Source organism: Phacochoerus africanus, chromosome 8 (assembly GCF_016906955.1).
Source record: "Phacochoerus africanus isolate WHEZ1 chromosome 8, ROS_Pafr_v1, whole genome shotgun sequence".
Classification (NCBI taxonomy): Eukaryota; Metazoa; Chordata; class Mammalia; order Artiodactyla; family Suidae; genus Phacochoerus; species Phacochoerus africanus.
The window spans coordinates 1,033,642-1,052,611 of record NC_062551.1 but is presented as its reverse complement, the minus strand read 5'-3'; the positions used below and the strand labels follow the sequence as shown (position 1 = coordinate 1,052,611).

Sequence of the window (18,970 nt, the reverse complement as noted above, 5' to 3'; positions counted from 1 at the left end):
ATTTCCAAGAACCCCAAAAGGCACACCCTTTAAAAGCCCCCCAGGGACGGAGGACTAAATGCTGGCAGGTGACCTGCCACCACCCAGGAGGGGCCACCAGGACCCTACCACCCACTCAGAATCAACGCCGAGGCTGCCAAGGGCAGGGAGCCCAACCCCAAGGCGGCAGCAGCACACAGACTGGGGGAGAGGCCTCTCCGTGACTGACGTGGGCACCCCCACCCTCTGGGACGGGTCTCACTCTTCGGGCAGAAAAAGCCAGCGGGCGACACCAGATGAGGCCTGGCCTGGGTCGGGTGGGTGTAGTCGGTCAGCGCATCACTTCTCTGGGTTTTGCGTGGGATTTTTTTTTGGCTGCACTCTTGGCGTGCAGGAGTTCCTGGGCCAGGGAGCTTACCCATGCCACAGCAGTGGCCCACGCTGCCCAGCGACAATGCCAGATCCTTAACAGCTAAGCCACAAGGGAACTCCCATCTATGACTCCCCTGAGCATGGCAGCCCCCATGGGGCCATTCCTTCTGCCGTCTGAACGGTCCCAGTGGATCCTGAATCCAGAGATTTTCTGGCAGCTCCTGCTTGATTTCTGGGTCTGGCTCCTGGAAGCCCATTGTCAAGAGCCCTCTGTTCAGACCCACAGCGAGGAACACCGCCATGGCTCCATCTGTCCAGAGACTGAGAACAAAGCCTGTCCCCATGCCACCCACCTCCACCTGAGCCAAGTATGGCCTTGCCCTGCTCCATTCCATGTGGGGAGTGCTGGAGACACGGGCCCCCGTCCCCACCACAGCCAGACCTCAGCTGCCTCCCCAGTCAGGCAGAAAAAGGGGTGCAGAGCAGAAGGGCACAGCCCGCCCTGTCCTCTGTCCACAGCCCATGTTTCCTGGGCCTGTGACTCGATGCTAAGCAGGAGGAGAGCTCCAGCTCACACACTCGTGCACACGTACCCTGCCTCTTGGCTGCAGTGGGTGTGTGACACATGCTCTTGTGGAAGGAGCGCTTTCCAGGAGCTCCTTGGGCGTGGCTGGGACCCAGCCCTCGGCTGGATTTCCTGGGTTCCCTGGATGGCACCATCATGCTGCCCAGGGCCTTGGCGGGGACATCCTGCCGGCAGGTCTCTGACGCTTAACTCAGGGTGTGAAGCTCGCAGGCCCCCTGGAGGGCACAGACCCCCAGGGACGGGCAGTCAGAGCTGGGCCTGCACCTCACAAGGTCCTGCCTGAAACTGAGGCGGCATCTGAGCCTCAAAGTGATGGGAACGGGCTCTGGCCTCAGACACGAGACTCCATCCCCCTTGGCCCTTCCCAGCCACACGGCCACAGGAAACCCCTCCAGGCCTCTCGGTGTCCTTGCCAGGCCAGTGGGGTGAAGGCAGGCCCACAGTGGGCAGTGGCTAGGGCGAGGCCACAGCAGAGACCCAGTAACGAAATTCACAGGGTCACATGCCCAAGCATCAGCGTCTGTCCCCAGAGCGGGGCAGGGGTGGGGGGAGTGACCCCATCCCACGTCTGCTAGCAGGGGGCGGCCAGGTTCCCCAAGGCCGGCAGTGGGCGCACAGAGCAGCAGGAGGACTGAAAGCCTTCCTGGGGACAGAAGCAAAGCTGGTGGCCCCTGTACTCTGAACGGACAGATCCTGGGTGGGCCTGGGGAAGGCAGAGGAGCACGAGGCTGTGACGGCACAGACGGCATGGGTTCTGCTCGCTCCACACTGGCAGGGTTGGCTCCTGAGCCACCTTGCCCTATCTGTGCCGTGAGGGCTCCACAGGGTCACATCTCAGGGGCTCCCACCCAACGCTTGAAGATCGGGGGAGATGCCACCCCTCCAGGAGAACCATCCCATTCACCCCGGGAGACAGAAGGGGCTCCTGGCCGGCTGGGACTTGGGTCACCTGGCAGGGCCACCGCCCCTCTTCCTGCCCTGTGCTCCGGATGGCCTCCCCCCCGACTACAGTATCGCCATGGAACCCTGCGGACCCTCCGCGACCCCACCCCAAGCTCAGGGCTGGACTGCTTGTCAGTAGACCCTGAATGGCCCCGTGTCCCTGCTTCACCAGCGACCACCCCCTTGGATCTGGCTGGACCCACAGCTGAGCCACCAGGTCCCTCCAGGGCCTCTTGGCCTGGCACGCGGAGCCCAGGGGATTGGAGGCGGGTCTTGAAGTCAGGGTCTGGAAAGGATGAGGCCCCCCCGGGCGCGGTCCTCACACTTTGGAAATTCACAAACCAAAACCTCAACAATGACCTCTGACCTCCGTCTCTCCTCTCCTTTCCCTCCCCTTCCCCTTCTGCCCCAGATACGCACACTCACTCTCCAAAGCGCGTGTTTAATCATCTCAATATTTTGCAAAAACACATTTCAACACAGACAGTGTTAGAAGAGAGACATAATCTCGGAGCAAAAGACAGTCTTTTGGGGGAAACACACTTGATGTCATGAGGTCCCCGACTTTGCTCTGACGTTTCCCACGTCCCTGCAGATGCTTAGAAACGCTGACACAGAGCACAGGCCCGCGGATCGGCGCTTGGGAACCTCTGTTCCCATCTGGATGCCCCGCACCCCAACTTTGTTTTCCAGAAGAGGAAACAGAGGGTCCGAGGGGTTAAAGCCCGACAGCTGCCCCTGCAGGACACCACCACAGCTCTGCCCACGGGTCTGAATCCTGCTGCTTTCAGCCAGAAGCCACACCAGGCTCACAGAGTGAAGAACACACAAAGCTCGGGTTTCAGAATAAGCTAGAGGAGTTCCTGTCGTGGCGCAGTGGTTAACGAATCCGACTAGGAACCATGAGGTTGCGGGTTCGGTCCCTGCCTTTGCTCAGTGGGTTAACGATCCGGCGTTGCCGTGACCTGTGGTGTAGGTTGCAGACGTGGCTCGGATCCCGCGTTGCTGTGGCTCTGGCGTAGGCCGGTGGCTACAGATTTGATTCGACCCCTAGCCTGGGAACCTCCATATGCCGCGGGAGCGGCCCAAGAAATAGCAAAAAGACAAAAAAAAAAAAAAAGAATAAGCTAGAAATATCGAAGCAGAGTAAAGCCAATTTTTTAGTCTAAAATAGGTCTCGTATCAGAAGTGTCTGTAGTGGCTCAGCAGGAACTAACCCAACTCATATCCGTGAGGATGCGGGTTCGATCCATGGCCTCGCTCAGTGGGTCAAGGATCCGGCGCTGCCGTGAGTTGTGGTGTAGGTCGCAGACATGGCTTGTACTCTGCGTTGCTGTGGCTGAGGAGTAGGCTGGCGGCTGCACTTCCTATTCGATCCCTAGCCTGGGAACTTCCATATGCCGTGGGTGCAGCCCTAAAAAGCAAAAAAAAATAATTAAAAAAATTAAAAAGTGATAAAATAGGAGTTCCCATCATGGTGCAGCAGAAAAGAATCCAACTAGGAACCCTGTTGCGGGTTCGATCCCTGGCCTCGCTCAGTGGGTTAAGGATCTGGCGCTGCTGTGAGCTATGGTGAGGTCGCAGACTTGGCTTAGATCCCGTGTGGCCGTGGCTGGGGGCTGGCAGCTGTAGCTCTGATTTGACCCTAGCCTGGGAACTTCCATATGCCATGGGTTCAACCCTAAAAAGCAAAAAAGCAAAAATAAATAAATAAATAAAAAATTTAAAAAATTCAACTGAGTAAATTTGAAGATCTAATTAGCTTTAGTCAACAATTTATGAATCTGGCAGCACCCGGTCTAGCATTTAGAAAGGCTTCTACAGGCTGTACAGGATGGAGGCTTTTATAGGTTCAAAGACATTAAAAGGCTGGATTACTTCAGGCCAGGTCACCCTCCTTTAGGGGGAGGCAAGGGGTCTTAGGCAGATTACTCCCTAGTGCTGACCAGAAAGCTCCAGACTAAAGGATTTAAATTTCCACTCCTGGGAGGGGCTGAAATTTCAATTAGATTAGTCATGAAGTCTGGTTAGGCTTAGCATAAGTGACTCCATTTTGGGGCTGTTGTTTTCATTTTCTTAATTAAAAAAAAAATTTTTTTATTTTTTATTTTTTTGTCTTTTGTCTTTTTACGGCGACACCCAAGGTATATGGAAGTTCCCAGGCTAGGGGTCTAATCCGAGCTGTTTCTCTTTAAACAACATTGGGAATAGTTAAAAATGTTTAAGCTTTGACATTTAAACTCAGTATCTCAAAAATGATTGTTTTGTGTTGGATCAGTTATATTTGATAAAGCAATAGCTATTTAGTTACACAGAAATAGTTTCAAATGTTTCAGCTTTGACTTTTTTTTTTTAGGGCCACACCCTCAGGATGGAGGTTCCCAGGCTAGGGGTCTAATCCAAGCTACAGCTGCCGCCTATGACACAGCCACAGCAAGCCAGATCCGAGTCGCGTCTGTGACCTACACCACAGCTCACGGCAACACCGGGTCGTAAACCCACTGAGCGAAGCCGGGGATCAAACCCCCAACCTCATGGTTCCTAGTCAGATTCATTTCCGCTGTGCCACCACGGGAACTCCTAGGCTTTGACATTTTAACTCGATATCTCGAAAATGATCATTTTGTTTTGAACTGATTATATCTAACGGAAGGGGGGATTTAATCCCCCCAAAACAGTTTAAAAAGTTTAATCTTCGTTATTTAAACTCATTTCCTGGAGTTCCCGTCGTGGTTCAGCAGAAAGGAATCTGACTAGCATCCCTGAGGAAGCAGGTTCGATCCCTGGCCTCGCTCAGTGGGTTAAGGATCTGGCACTGCAGTGAACTGTGCTATAGGTCGCAGACACGGCTCTGCTCCCTCGTTCCTGTGGCTGTGGTGTAGCCCGGCAGCCACAGTTCCGATTTGACCCCTAGACTGGGAACTTCCATAAGCCGCGGGTGCGCCCTGAAAAGATTAAAAATAAAATAAACTCATTTCCCTGAAAGGACTAACTTTGGGTTGGGTGCGCAGTCCCCCTGCGCGGAAGCTCCCCACTCGGAAGGGGGCAGGTAAGTTCTTTGCTCCACCTCCCCGGGACCCATCTCCGCGCGCAGCTCGCACAGCGGGGCGGGAACCCGCCGGCGCTCACGCGTCACGTGACCCGGAGGCCCGGGAAGCTCTCCCAGCCGCACGACGGCCGGCGCGCGCGTCATGAGACCCGCCCGGGAGGCGGGGCCTCGGCCGCGCCTGCGTCCTGTCGGGTTCAGGCGGGCGCGCGCCGCGGGGGCGGGGCTGCAAGGAGGCAGCTGCGCGGAGGCCGGAAGGAAGCGGGCGGAGGGCGGGGCAAGAGAGGGAAGCCCGCCCGGCCCGCAGGACAACCGTCGCGGCCTGATGACGTCGCACAATGGCCGGCCCCCGCGGGTAGTGGAGCCCGTTTGTTCCGCCCGCGTCGCGCCTCAAGCCGGAGCCTGTGAGGAGCGGAAGGGTCGAGGGACGACTTCCCCACGCCGCCCCGACCTCCGCGGAGCCGTGGCCCCCCCTCCCTGCTCTCGTAAGGTAAGTGGTGGCGCCACCACGGAGGCGGGGCGGGTAGAAGGAGGAGGCCGAGGCGGCCGGGCGGGGAGCGTGGCGGCGGCGCGGAGCGGAGGCCGGGGAGCCCCGCCGCCTCCGCCTCCGGGGAGCGCTCCAGGCTGCCCGCCGGCCGAAGCGTGGTTCTCGAGCCCCAGGAAGGGGACGTTGACTCAGGCACGATCCTGCGCTCCTTTCGCTGCGAGCCGCCCGGGGACCCTGGAACCCTTTAGCCCGAGCGCACGGCGGCTGCCTCCGCGCCCGCCGTGGAGTTGATCTCCCGAAGCTGTCATTCCTCTTCCGGGACATCCGCGTGGCAGTGTTTGCCGCCCACAAAGACCGGGGGAGGGGGCAGCGGAAGGAGGCACGCAGGCTCACCCTCCGGACTGGGGATGGGCTCTTCAGGAGCTTTGAACTCTCTCGAGTCTCTTGGAGCTTGCCCCCTCGGCTTCCCGGTGGCACAGGTTGGACCTATGCGCTGCGCCCCAAGATGCGCGCCACTCTTTGGAGTAAACTTCCTTTCCTTTGGTAAAGAGCCCAAAGGATGCCGGGTCATTGCTGGGGGAACGTCAGACTTTAAGACTTCAAGACTTCCGGCTTTGCTCCTGCGAAAACTTCAAGTTTTCCTGAATTCTTACGACAGCTGAGTTGGCCAGGTAGAATGGTCGATTATCTTAAGTGAGTTGTTCAGCTCCATCTGTTAGAGTAGATCAGTCTTCGGATCTCTCTGGGGAGAATGGAAGGAGAGGGCTTTTGGGGGCACAGCAGTGGCTCTCTTGATTTCTCATCTTCACGTTGCCTTTGGAGTGGTCCTTTCCCAGAGCGGAGACTGGGATTCTCAGGGTGAGTCTGGACCTGGGCTGATTCCCATTTCCCCAACAGGAAGTCTTTTCCTGGTGATTTTACAGTCTGAGCACATGTGTGGAGCCCAGCCAGCTCTGAAACCATTCAGATGTGTCCCAGAGGTTAAAACCCCTCACCCTCTCCGATTTGGGGTGGGAGACGGTGAAACATTTTATGAAAACTTTGTGGAATCGTTCCAGAGAGCAGAAGAGTTTTTGGGTTTGTTTTTTTTTCCTTTTTCACTGATCATCTCGAGGTGAGTGAGTGCCTCCTCCCTGAGAGGTTGTTTGGGGTCAGGCTTCCTTTGGATGTTTTAAGTCTATGAAGTTATGAATCTGCATTTTCTTTTTTTTTTTTCTTTTTCTTTTTTTTGCTTTTTAGGGCTGCACCCGCGGCATATGGAGATTCCCAGGCTAGGAGTCCAATCAGAGCTACAGCTGCCCTGCTGGCCTACGCCGCCGCCACAGCAATGCCAGATCCGAGACGCGTCTGCGACCTATACCACAGCTCATGGCAACGCTGGATCCTTAACTCAGTGAGGGAGGCCAGGCATCGAACCCGCAACCTCATGGTTCCCAGTCAGATTTGTTTCCGCTGTGCCAGGATGGGAACTCCTGAATCTGCATTTTAACTAGGCGTACCAGACTTGAGCATTCAGGTAGGGCTGCTCTATTAAAAGTTGTTAGCCTGGATGGTTATGTTTATATTCATTGGTGCTCCTTTGCCAAACCTCTTTCGAACCCCTGTTTTTGTAGTAAATATATAAGCCTTGTTTGGGATATGTATCAGTCTCATTCCGTGGTCACACCCCATGTGTGACCAGAAATCCTCTTACCTTGCTTGGGAACTCACCCCACTGACCAGACTAGGCTCTGCACTGGTTTCTTTGAGAGGAGGAAGACATGCTGCCCTGGAGAGTGCCAGGCTCTGAACTGCTTTCTCAAAGTGATGCCACTTGAGAGGAGGAAGATGTGCTGCCATGGAGAGTGCCAGGGAGGTGCTGCAGGTTCGGAAGGTCACTCGGGAAGGAAAGTTCCCACGTGCCGTGCACTTGGAGTCCAGGTGTAGCCTTCCAGAGCGACTGCTGGGAAGCAGGACAGCACCCGCGGGGTCTGAGTTCCAGCGCGCTCTTCAAAAAAGGAGACGCTTGGTTCCCATGTCTTCCTGGTGCCCAGCAAGTAGTTGATCCAGTGCGAGACTTGTCACTGACTCCACAGGCAGCTGTCAGTCACCGTCACTAAATCTAACATGCTCTGGGGACCCTCTGCTGGCCCTTGTTCTTCCGTTCTCCAGGCGAGTTCCCTGTCTGTGGATCAACGCACTAAAGCCTTCTAAACTCTGCCAGTAATGCTGGGTTATGGGGCGATTGTGGGAGCAGAAGAAACTGAAAATTGTGAGCCTAGAAGTCGGTGAGGACGCGACCGCAGGCCCCTCCATTTCCACATGTGCACTTAATAGACCAAGGGTTTTCCTGGCAGCTGACATAGAGCACGTGTTCAGATATTTGCCAGATTGAATTAATCTCAGAACAGGACACTGATGCCCAGAGAGTTGGTTAACTTCCCCAGAGCAGGGCTGGGAACACCCTTCTGAGCCCCAGTGACCTCCCCCGTCCGTGCAGCAAGGTGTGATTCAGGTTGCCTCTGCTAAGTAGATGGGTTCTTTGGCATGTTTTCCTCTGCAAGCTGATACCTGTGTGTCGCCTCAGATTGTAAAATCCGGAAGGTTCCATAGGGAGAGAATGATGGGAGTCTTCCTCGGGAGACCGTCAAGGCATCCTAAGGGCGCCTGTGTCCCGGTGTGCCTGGGACAGCCCTGCGCACGCCTGCTGTGACGGATAACAGCCTCGCTTTCCGTCTCAAATGTGTCCGAAATCCTGTACCAGCTCTGCTAAGAGCCAGCCCCCTGCCGAGCTTGGACACGCAGGTGCATCTGCGCCCTTCCGCTCAGGCCCTTTGTGGGGGCAGGGGTCTCCCAGCAGACTTTGCGAACAACTGGTCACAGCACCGCATGAGTGCGGGTGTGTGATAGAATAATGTGCCATGTACTCAGGGCCAGAGTTCTCAGCGTGGGGATCGTGGGGGATCTCAGGAGGTTTCGAACCCCCTAAAGTGAAAGATAAAGTTTGTTTGTCCAGGTTTTTCTAGGGAGAGGAGCTGTCCCTTCATCACACTCTCAAAGCAGCCCATGCTCTCCGGAGGCTGACAGAGCTAGTTCACCCCTGTGGGAGCAGGTGCATGCAGGGCCTTTCCCTCCACCACCTCTGCAGGACTGAAAACTGTCCTTGAGGGTGGGGAAGTTGCCTTTGTGCTTGGGGTGTTGAAGTGATTTCCATGCATCAAACGGGGGCGGGGGGTGGGGGGTGCATGCAGGCTCCACGAGCACTTTTCCAGGCACAACACAGCAGCCTCGGAATTTCACTGGGAGGCAGTATTTCCTTTGGTGTCAGTATAGAGGTGTGAGCCTCAGGGAGGCATCTTTTATCGGCTTCGTCTTTAGTTTAAGTGCCTAAGGTTCAAACTTCAGAAAATTTAAAATCGAAAAATAAAGGACTGGTGTCACAAGTTTGATTTCCAAATGGTCATCACTGTTTTTTAACTAATCATCTGTATGGATCATATGGTAGCTTTTCCCTGTCTCTGAAAGTGTGTCTTTTTGCTTCTAGAAGGACTAAGATAGGGACTGAGATGGAGCAGCATGAAACTTTCTTTGGGAGAAAAGAACAGGCCAAATCTACTAGTTCGACAGAAGCCCCTGATTGGGAGTTCTCTCTGGCAGAATGAATGGGATCAGTAGCATCTGTGCAGCCCTGGGAGGCAGGTTCCCTCCCCGGCCTGGCACAGTGGGTTAAGGATCCAGCGTTGCCACACTTGATGGTCGCAGCTGCGGCTCAGATCTGATCCCTGGCCCAGGACCTCCATGTGCCGTGGAGCAGCCGTGGGGCAGGCATTAAAAAAAAAAAAAAGAAAGAAAGAAAAGAAAAAGAAAAGTCTCTGATTTATGGGAGGTTGTGCTCAAAAGAATTGTGAAGCCAGTTTGGAACTCAGGCCCCATGTTCCTATGGAAACAGTGGTGGTAAATGGGGGTGGGTTCCCGGGCAGATGGCAGGAGCTCGAGGCATGCATGGTGCCCGCCCTGGGACCGGAGGCAGCTGGAATGTGACGCCGGGCTTGCGCTCGGTGGCCATGTGGCCCCGGCTCCTTCTCTAGGGAGGGAACGTTGTTTTGGAGGGCTGCTGTGAGGGAGTGGGTGACGTGCCTGGCAGAGCAGTAGTCCTAGCAGACGGAGGTGGCAGGGCGTCGCTGAGGAGGTTGTTTCATTGACCTACCTGCTCTTGCAGAGCAGACTCTCCGGTGTTTGTGGATGAATTGCCCTTGAGCGCCCAGGGGATTTGAACTCAGTCTGGAGGGAAAGGGTGTGGGTTTTGAAAGCCATCAGGCTGGTCTCATCTAATTGTTGCAACAACTTCTAAACCGGATGTTTTGGACCTTAGGCTGCAGATGAAGACTCTGGACTTTTTCATCTGAATTTGTCCAAGACGGAGTTCCCATTGTGGCTCAGTGGTTAACAAACCCAGCTAGGATCCGTGAGGATGCTGGTTCGATCCCTGACCTCTCTCAGTAGGTTAAGGATCCGGCAGATCCTGCATTGCTGTGACTGTGGTATGAGCTGGCAGCTACAGCTCCGATTGGACCCCTAGCCTGGGAACCTCCATATGCCTCAGGTGTTGCCCTAAAAGCACAAAAAAGAAAAGGTAAAAAAAAAAAAAAGAATTTGTCCAAGATCCTAGAGCTGGGACACAGTGGAGCTGCGTCAGCGTCTCATTCAGAGGCCCAGCCTGTGGGCACTGCCCCTCGGGTCCCGTGAAGGCACGGCCCACCTGCACGAGTTCGTGTGTTTGCAGTTAGGTGCTCTTTGTTTTCCATTTCTTGCGCTAGGATTGATTGATTGATTGATTTTTGTCTTTTTAGGGCTGAACCCGCGGCATATGGAGGTTCCCAAGCTAGGGGTCAAATAGGAGCTTTAGCTGCCGGCCTAAGTCACAGCCACAGCAATGCCACATCTGAGCCGCGTCTGCAACCTGCACCACAGCTCATGGTAGCGCTGGATCCTTAACCCACTGAGTGAGGCCAGGGATTGAACCCGAGTCCTCATGGATACTAGTCAGGTTTGTAACCCTCTGAGCCACAACAGGAACGCCATCTCACACTAGGATCTTTTTCTTTTTGCTTTTTTTTTGCTTTTTTTAGGGGCACGCCCATGGCATATGGAGGTTCCCAGGCTAGGCGTCAAGTTGGAGCTACAGCTGCCGGCCTACACCACAGCCACAGCCACGCGCGATCCGAGCCGCATGTGCGACCTACACCACAGCTCACGGCAACGCCAGATCCTTAAACCAATGAGTGAGGCCAGGGATCAAACCCACAACCTCATGGTTCCCAGTTGGGTTCGTTTCTGCTGCGCCACGACGGGAACTCCATGACTAGCTTTTTAATAATTCTTGCCAGTGGTGCTCTCCTACCTCTGTAGGGTGTTGTCAGAAGACCGAAAAGTGAATTATTATTATGATTATTATTATTATTACTATTTTTGCTTTTTAGGGCCACACCAGCAGCATATTGCTGGTTCTCAGGCGAGGGGTACGATCAGAGCTATAGCCGCTGGCCTACGCCACAGCAACACCAGGTCCCAGCCGCGTTTGCATCCTACGCCATGGTTCACGGCAGCACTGGATCCTTAACCCACTGAGCGAGGCCAGAGATCGCACACGCACCCTCATGGTTCCTAGTCAGATTTGTTTCTGCTGCGCCAGGACTGGAACTCCCAAAAAGTGAATTACTTTTAAAACTGTCTACTTTTAAGAAGAGTTCCCATTGTGGCTCAGCGGAAATGAACCTGACTAGTAACTATGAGGATGCAGGCTTGGTCCCTGGCCTTGCTCAGTGGGTTAAGGATCCTGCGTGGCTGTGGTGCAGGCCGGCAGCTGTATCTCCAATTCAACCCCTAACCTGGGAACCTCCATATGCTGCAGGTGCTGCCCTAAAAAGACAAAAAAAGATAGACTCTTAATTTTTAGATATGTCAGTACATAAGATAATGTTATATAAAGGATACAAAAATGTGTGTGTTTCCAGATCTCTCCGAGGTACCAAGTAGCGTGGCAGTGGTGTGCGTTACAGAGAATTTGAATGACCGCGTCAGCATTGCCCCCTTCCTTCCCTGCTCTTCCCCTGCTATCCCCTCTAGCTTTTAGCTGCCTGCCACCCCTTACATTGGTGGGTGGGGAAGTTTGTTTGTGGGCCGTTTGCTGTTGATTTCACACAAACACACTCTTAGCCCACCGTCTGCAGCCTGCATTTAAAACCCCTGGAACGGTGTCCCGTCCTTGCACACTGAGGTGGGAAAAACAGAAAATGGCTGCTTCGTAATTACATCTAGTTAGTAAAAATAGAAATGAAATCATCTCAAGCGACACTGTTGGTCTTTTTATGTACAAGCTACTTAAATATGTAAGGTTTTCTGGGAGCTCCCGTCATGGCTCAGTGGTTAACGAATCCAACTAGGAACCATGAGGTTGCGGGTTCAGTCCCTGGCTTTGCTCAGTGCATTAAGGATCCGGTGTGGCTGTGGCTGTGGTGTAGGCCGGTGGCTACAGCTCCGATTAGACCCCTAGCCTGCGAACCTCCATATGCCTCGGGAGTGGCCCCAGAAAGAGGGAAAAAGACAAAAAGACAAACAAACAAAAAAATGTGTAAGGTTTTCTGCCATAGTTTTTTCCTGGGATGTGCCTGTCTTGGCAGGCTGGTTCTCGAGTCTCCTGGGAGAGCCACCCTGAGCCTCTGTCTGGGCGTCCCTGGTCTGTCTTTGCCCCCTTTTTTTTTTGGTCTTTTTAAGGCTGCACCCGCGGCATATGGAGGTTCCCAGGCGAGGGGTAGAATCGGAGCTGTAGCCGCCGGCCTACACCACAGCCCCAGCAACGCCGGATCCGAGCCGCGTCTGTGACCTACACCACAGCTCACGGCAACGCCGGATCCTTAACCCACGGAGCAAGGCCTGGGATCGAACCTGCATCCTCTTGTATACTAGTGGGATTTGTTTCCGCTGCGCCACGATGGGAACTCCCTGATGTGTTATTAGGGTTGGTGGACCTTGTTTGGTCGGTCTCTGCTGGTCAGCAGAGTGGCCCCGTCCTTGGTCTGCAGGCGCTTCCTTTCTCCTGTCGTCTCTCGTCCTGCTCCGTCAAAGGCCCTGGGCGGAGTTCCCTGTGCTGTAGGGTTTGCAGTTTAAAGGACACCCCAGGTGATTCTGATCGGCCGTCAGGGCTGTGCACCGAGAAGTGCGTTCAGGAACGGGAGAGAGCCCACATCCTGGGACGCCTAAAGCCAGGGCCGGCCTTCTCTTCAGACCCCTCGGGTGACTCCAGAGAGCGGGCCGGGTGCCTGCCTTCCCTGTGCCGCCTCACTCGTGGTGCAGGTTTTCCTGAATTTCCCAAGTGATGAGTTTGCTCTCAGAAGCCCAAGCCGCCCCTCGCTCGTCCCATCCTCTGTGCGGAGGAGGGGAGCCGCGTCGCTACAGGCAGAGGGGACCAGCCTCGCGGGGGCCCCTGTGTGCGGGCCGCACGGGGGCCGGGCCTGGAGGACTGTGCAGGGCCGAGCCAACTGCAGGTCCGGGGCGAGCCCGGGCCCGGGCAGCCGGGCACCTGCTCTCTGCTGTGCCGATGCTGTGACTCTGTGCTTCCTTTTGCAGAACCGCGGGTCCTGATGGACGTGGCCGAGAGCCCTGAGCGAGACCCTCGCTCTCCAGAGGGCGAAGAAGAGGAGCCGCAGGGGCTCTCGGACGACGACATTCTGCGGGAAAGTGGGTCCGATCAGGATCTGGACGGAGCTGGGGGGGGGGCCTCCGACGTGGAGGGCGAGGAGCCTGCTGCCGAGGGACTGAGCCAGGAGGAGGAGAGTCGCTCCGACTCGGAGGCCCAGGAGCTCAGCAGGGGCCCGCCGAGCCCCCCACCCGCCGAGGGGCGCGGCGCCGAGGAGGACCGCAGCAGCGACCTGAGGGACGAGGCCTCGTCGGTCACCAGGGAGCTGGACGAGCATGAGCTCGACTACGACGAGGAGGTCCCCGAGGAGCCGGCCCCCGCCGCGCAGGAGGACGACGAGGAGCGGGGTGAGGGGGCTCCCGGGGAGGAGGGGAAGGCCGGCGCCCACGCGGAGGAACCGGAGCCCCCGGAGGCCGCCAGGGAGAAGAAGAAGGAGGACGACGACGGGGAGATCGACGACGGGGAGATCGACGTGAGTCGGGCGGCGGCCGGGCGGGGCCCGGGAGCGCAGGCCGTCGCTGGGGCGGCGCTGGGCGGCGGGGCATGGGCTAGATTCAGAAAGCGGGGGGCTGGCAGAGCTGCCGGGGACCCTCACACATTCCTCTGCTGCTGTTGGTTGGATCGTATTCAAATTCTAAATTTTCTTTTCCTTTAGGGCCGCACCGGCGGCATGCGGAAGTTCCCAGGCGGGGGGGGGCAAACTGAAGCTGCAGCTGCTGGCCTACGCCACAGCAATGCCACATCCTTAACCCACTGAGCAAGGCCAGGGATCGAACCCACATCCTCATGGATGCTAGTCGGGCTTGTTACCGCTGAGCCACAACAGGAACTTCCTGAAGTTTTCTGTTCTTTCAGCAAGCAGTGATATCCAGCCTTCGTCTTTGCTGTCTTTAGATAATACTTGCATTAGCATTTCAGCTGCAGCCACTGGGGGTCTCAGTTCTTGTTAAGTTCTTGACACTGAAAAACTCCTTCCTGCGGGTTTTGTCTGTTCTTCTGGACTTTTTTTTTTCTTTTTTTGTCACTTTAGGGCCAAACCCCTGGCCTATGGAGGTTCCCAGGCTAGGGGTCTAATCAGAGCTGTAGCCACCGGCCTCCATCAGAGCCACAGCAACACCAGATCCAAGCCGTGTCTGCGACCTACACCACAGCTCACGGCAGCGCCGGATCCCCGACCCACTGAGTGAGGCCAGGGCTCGAACCCGCAACCCCATGGTTCCTAGTCTGATTTGTTTCCACTGCACCATGATGGAAACTTCTCTTCCAGGCATTTTTATCTTTGCCTCACAGCTTCTCCTCTGGTTGGGGTCCCAGCCGGGCCAACCCTAACCATGACCTAACTGGCTTTCTCGCCCACTTGATCCGGAACGGTTGGTGATTTGCCTTGTTGTGCCTGCCTGGCGCCTCTCGTGAGGGACCAGAGCACAGCGCCGTTGAGCCCCGGGGGGCTGCCCTGGACACAGCCCCCAGGTCCTGCAGCCCAGGCTCGTTGCATTGCCCCAGGGGTGTCACTGGGCAGACCAGGGCCATCACCCTGGGGACAGGCAGGCCTCAATAGGGGTGGGGCTGCGGGTGGAGACCACGGCCCGTCGGGGCACCCCTGCCTCCCAGGCGTCCTCTGGGGTATTTCTGCTCTTGCCAGTGCCTGACCATGTCCAAGGGCGCCCCCCTGCCGCCCGCTTTAATTATTGGCCTGAAGGGCAGCTCCTCCCTGTGGGTCTGCCCAGGTCCCTCTGCTGTGCATCCACAGTCTGAGCGGAGTGGGCCGTGGCCGTCTTGTTCCTGCGGCCCCCCACGCGCACCTCCGAGAACCTCTGTGGCTCCTCCCTCGGTTCCCGGACCTGGCACTGGGGGCCCCCAGTGCCCTCTGAGCAGCTCAGCGGCTCCGCCTGCTCTGGGGCCTGTGGGGGGGCAGGGGCCCCCAGGGGCCGTTTGCAGAGAGGTGGTCCAGCTCTGGGTGTGGGTGGGAGGGAGGACCCCAGTGTAGACAGTGTGCCCAGAAACTGCTGCTGCTCGTGCGCCCTGCGCGCCCCGTCCACACTCCTGCCCTTCTTTCCCCTGGAGCTCAGCTGCAGCTTGTCTGTGTCCTGAGTCTTTCCTTCCCAAGATGGAGAGGGAACCAAGGGCTGCTCTCGGGTCCACAACCAGCCTGCTGTCCACAGGCCTGGGGCTTGATCCCCTTTAGTTTAAATTCCTGCCAGCTAGCTTCTGGTCCTCATGGGAGGCGTCCACCCCAGAGGGCCTGTCCCCATGTTTTTTTGGGGGGTTTTTTTGGGTTTTTTTTGTTTTGTCTTTTTAGGGCCATGCTCGCGGCATATGGAGGGTCCCAGGCTAGGGGTCTAATTGGAGCTGTTAGCCGCTGGTGTACGCCACAGCCACAGCAACGTAGGATCCGAGCCATGTCTGCGACCTACACCACAGTTCACAGCGGTGCCGGATCCTTAACCCACTGAGCAAGGCCAGGGCTCGAACCCAAAACCTCATGGTTCCTAGATGGATTTGTTAACCACTGAGCCACGATGGAACTCCTTGTCCCCATGGTTTTTAAGCACATTTCTGGTATCAGAGGTGAATGGATCTTTTGCGGGGAAGAAATATGCAGTTTAGCTCATACCTGGAAAATGGTGTTCACTGCGGCCCCTGGCAGAGCCCCTGCTGCCAGCCGGCTCTGTGAGGAGGCGCACGGTTCCGGGCCCTCCTGCGCGCGGTGGGGGGGGGGGGGTCTCCAGCATCGGGCGGAGTTGCGTGGAGCAGCTAGTGGGGGGCGGGAAGCGCTTTCCTCCTGTCAGGTGCGTGGTCTGGCTTCTTCCCCTGCAGGTGTTGGTCACGGGCCCAGCTGACTGGTTTGGGCGTCACCCCCGCCCTCCCCAACTTTTGTGCTCTCTTGGGGGTTTCCCCGATAGTGACATCAGTTTGTGCGGGAAAGCCTTGAAGTTGCTTTGTCTTAACCGCACAGTTTATAACTCAGATCTTGAATTACTTTTGTATGTTGCTGGTGCCTTTAGATACAGGTAATATTCTAGAAGTGCTGCTTCCCTGCAGTGAGGGGGATGGGGTTTTTGCAAACAGGATTGTGGACCAACTTTTTATAGCCCCCAGCTTCTTTGTGGTGGGGGGGTTCCTGACCACTGACACCTGAGCTGCAGGTGAGCTTTCTTGGCTCGCTGTCTTACTGTGCAGAAGCCACACTTAGAGCAAGACGCACCTGTGCTTGTGTGTCCCCAGCTGTGTGTCTCCGAAGAGCGAGCGGAGCCCTGAGGCCGTCCCCCTCTTCCTGCACCTCCGCTGAGTCGCAGGAGAGCCCCTCCTCTGGGCCGACAGCGCATCTGTTGATCCCCGTGGCTCTGCTTTGCCTTCACAGACTCGGCCCTCCTGTCCTTGGTCCGTCCACGTCTCGGCTGTCTTCTTGGCTCTGTTTTTGTATGTCCCTTGTCGTCTGACGACCAGAACCTCAGCCGCCAGGAGGGTGCCCTCCCATTGGAAAGGGGGGGGTGTAGTTTGTTCCCTTCCTCCCTTCATCGGGGACTCTCACATTGAAGGGTGGCCTCTCAGAGATGGCAGGGCAGTGGCCACGTCCCGAGTGGACGGTCCCCGTGACTCCTTGGGCAGTCCAGCCCCATACAGAGACACTTGGGAGCATTTTCTTTGCAGATCCACCTGCTCTTCTACCAAGGGCTTCCTGGGTGTGTACTCAGGGTCCAGGGCTCCATGGCGACCCCTCGAGGAAGCAGCTGCCCACGCTGCCCCCGGGGACCAAAGCCTGCGTGTCCCTCAGCCTGGTGGGGGGAGGGGGCACATGACACCACCCCCTGTTCTGCCCCTCAGCCCAGGAGTGCTGGGGTTGGAAAGCTCTCCTCACATGCTGGTGGCAGAGCCAGGCGGGGCTGCCGAGGCTGCTGTGATTTGTGTGCACCTTTTGGTGAGGCTGGTCACGTGTCCCCTCGTGGCAGGATGACTGTGTTGTCACAGGGTGCTGCTCCACGCCCCGGGCTGTCTTCTGAAACCAGAGAGAGCATCCCATCTGCCCCCAGGTTACGGTGGCAGATTGTAGGCCGGTACTGTCACCTCCGACAGGTGTAGAATCTGGGGTTCGAGGAGACTAGGTGGCCTGGGTGGCACCTCGGCACCTGCTCTGGTGCCCATGTCCGCCTCCCCACGTGGCAGCTCCCCGTGCCGTTTCCTTATATGTACTTGCTCCTGGGGCTGCTGTGTTGGCAGTGATTTCTTTGTCACTGAAGTAGCACACAGGCTTTGAGTTTTGTCTTTTAAGGAAAATAACAGCCTGCACAAAGGAGCGAGTAAGAACCGTCTGGGCTGCCGCTTCCTGTTGTGACACGTGGCCTCTGCGGGCTTTTCCGAGGGACCCCGGGCGTGAGCTCTGCGTGCAGGCGGCGTAACCCGAGGCTCGGGGTGGAGAGCTGTGTCCACAGTCAGCCCAGCAGGACCTGCGCCCGGGCCTCTGCATCACTTGACGGGCCTGATGGGCCCTTGCGCGCTTTCCCCAGGACGCCGCCCGCGGACCGCGGTCCTTCCTAGCTCTGGAAACCGCGGAGGGCCTGGCGCCCTCCCCCGAGTTAGTTCTCGGTGCCGTTTTAGCCTTTGCACCGCGACCCACTAGTTGCTCCTGCCTGGGCCGCCAGGGCCTGTCCTTGCCGGCTGCCGTCCGCGGCTCGGCTGCAGCTCACACGACCGGGAGCCGCGTCGGGTTCCCACCCACGCTCACGCAGCCGGGCGCGGGGGGCTGGCTTCGGGCACAGGCCGCTGCTTGAGCTGTACTCGTTGCGTCACTCTGTCGGCTCTGAGAACCCCCATCTGTCCCTTGCTTGACAGGCCGTCGCGCTAAACAAACGGTTGGTTGACCTTTGAGGGCTTGGCGCTGCTGAGCCACCTCGGATGGTTCTGTGTGCCTGGCGGTGGGTGGAGCAGCCCGGGGCGCTCCCTCGAGGCTCGGGTGACGCTCCCTGCCCTAGGCGGGCAGCTGGCTCCTCTTTGCCCGTCGCCGGAAATCCTCCTCCGACCCTGTCCAGTGGCCCACGAGTCCTGACCTCTGAGGAGCAGCTGCTCGCGGGCGGCACTTCAGCTCCTGTGCATTGATTTCCACACGGAGTGGGAAGGTTGGGAGAGTTCTCACCTTTCCAGAGAGTTCTGTTTTTCTAACGCAAACAGTCTGCTCTCAGCTTAGACGTGAGCGTCTCACTTCTCTGCTCGTTGGGGTTTAGCCCAGTGACCGCTGCCGCGCGCGGAAGGCAGAGAGAGGAGGAGGAGCGCAGGGCAGGGGCCGGGAGGGAGGGCGCTGCCGTCCCGGAGCACCAGACGGGCCCGTTCTCCTCCAGCCTGAGCTGCTCTGGGGCCGGGGACGTGGGCAGCTACTGTTCACGGGGCACAGACTTTCACTTATGACGCAGATAAGTTCGTGGGACCCTTTAAAAAAACGGAATACGTTAACCTCGCAAAAAAATCATTCTGCTGGCTCTCTTAAGGGGCATAACTCAGGCGTCTGTCCTTTTTGTTATAAAATGCCTTTTTTGTTAGCTTTTTTTTTATAAAATGCCTTTTTTGTCTTTTTTTGTTGTTGTTGTTGTTGCTATTTCTTGGGCCGCTCCAGCGGCATATGGAGGTTCCCAGGCTAGGGGTTGAATCGGAGCTGTAGCCACCGGCCTACGCCAGAGCCACAGCAACGCGGGATCCGAGCCGCGTCTGCAACCTACACCACAGCTCACGGCAACGCCGGATTGTTAACCCACTGAGCAAGGGCAGGGACCGAACCCGCAACCTCATGGTTCCTAGTCGGATTCGTTAACCACTGCGCCACGACGGGAACTCCCTTTTTTGTTTCTTTGTTTTGCTTTTTCGGGCCGCACCCATGGCACATGGAAGTTCGCA

The 18,970-nt window shown here is 56.9% G+C and overlaps 1 protein-coding gene across 5 annotated transcripts in view; it reads left to right on the top strand.

Moving 5' to 3' along the window:
• The first annotated feature begins 5,216 nt into the window (after window positions 1-5,216).
• The window catches only part of ZC3H18 (zinc finger CCCH-type containing 18), a 51,557-nt gene continuing 37,803 nt past the window's right edge, over window positions 5,217-18,970 (top strand). For 2 of the 5 annotated variants that reach the window (XM_047788872.1, XM_047788870.1), the window contains exons 1-2: window positions 5,277-5,415; window positions 13,018-13,544. In XM_047788872.1, the coding sequence (XP_047644828.1) occupies window positions 13,032-13,544 (513 nt within the window). In that variant the 5' untranslated portion in view covers window positions 5,277-5,415; window positions 13,018-13,031. Of the gene's footprint in view, window positions 5,416-13,017; window positions 13,560-18,970 lie in introns of all 5 variants that reach the window. The other 3 variants (XM_047788871.1, XM_047788869.1, XM_047788873.1) reach the window with 2 other exon arrangements.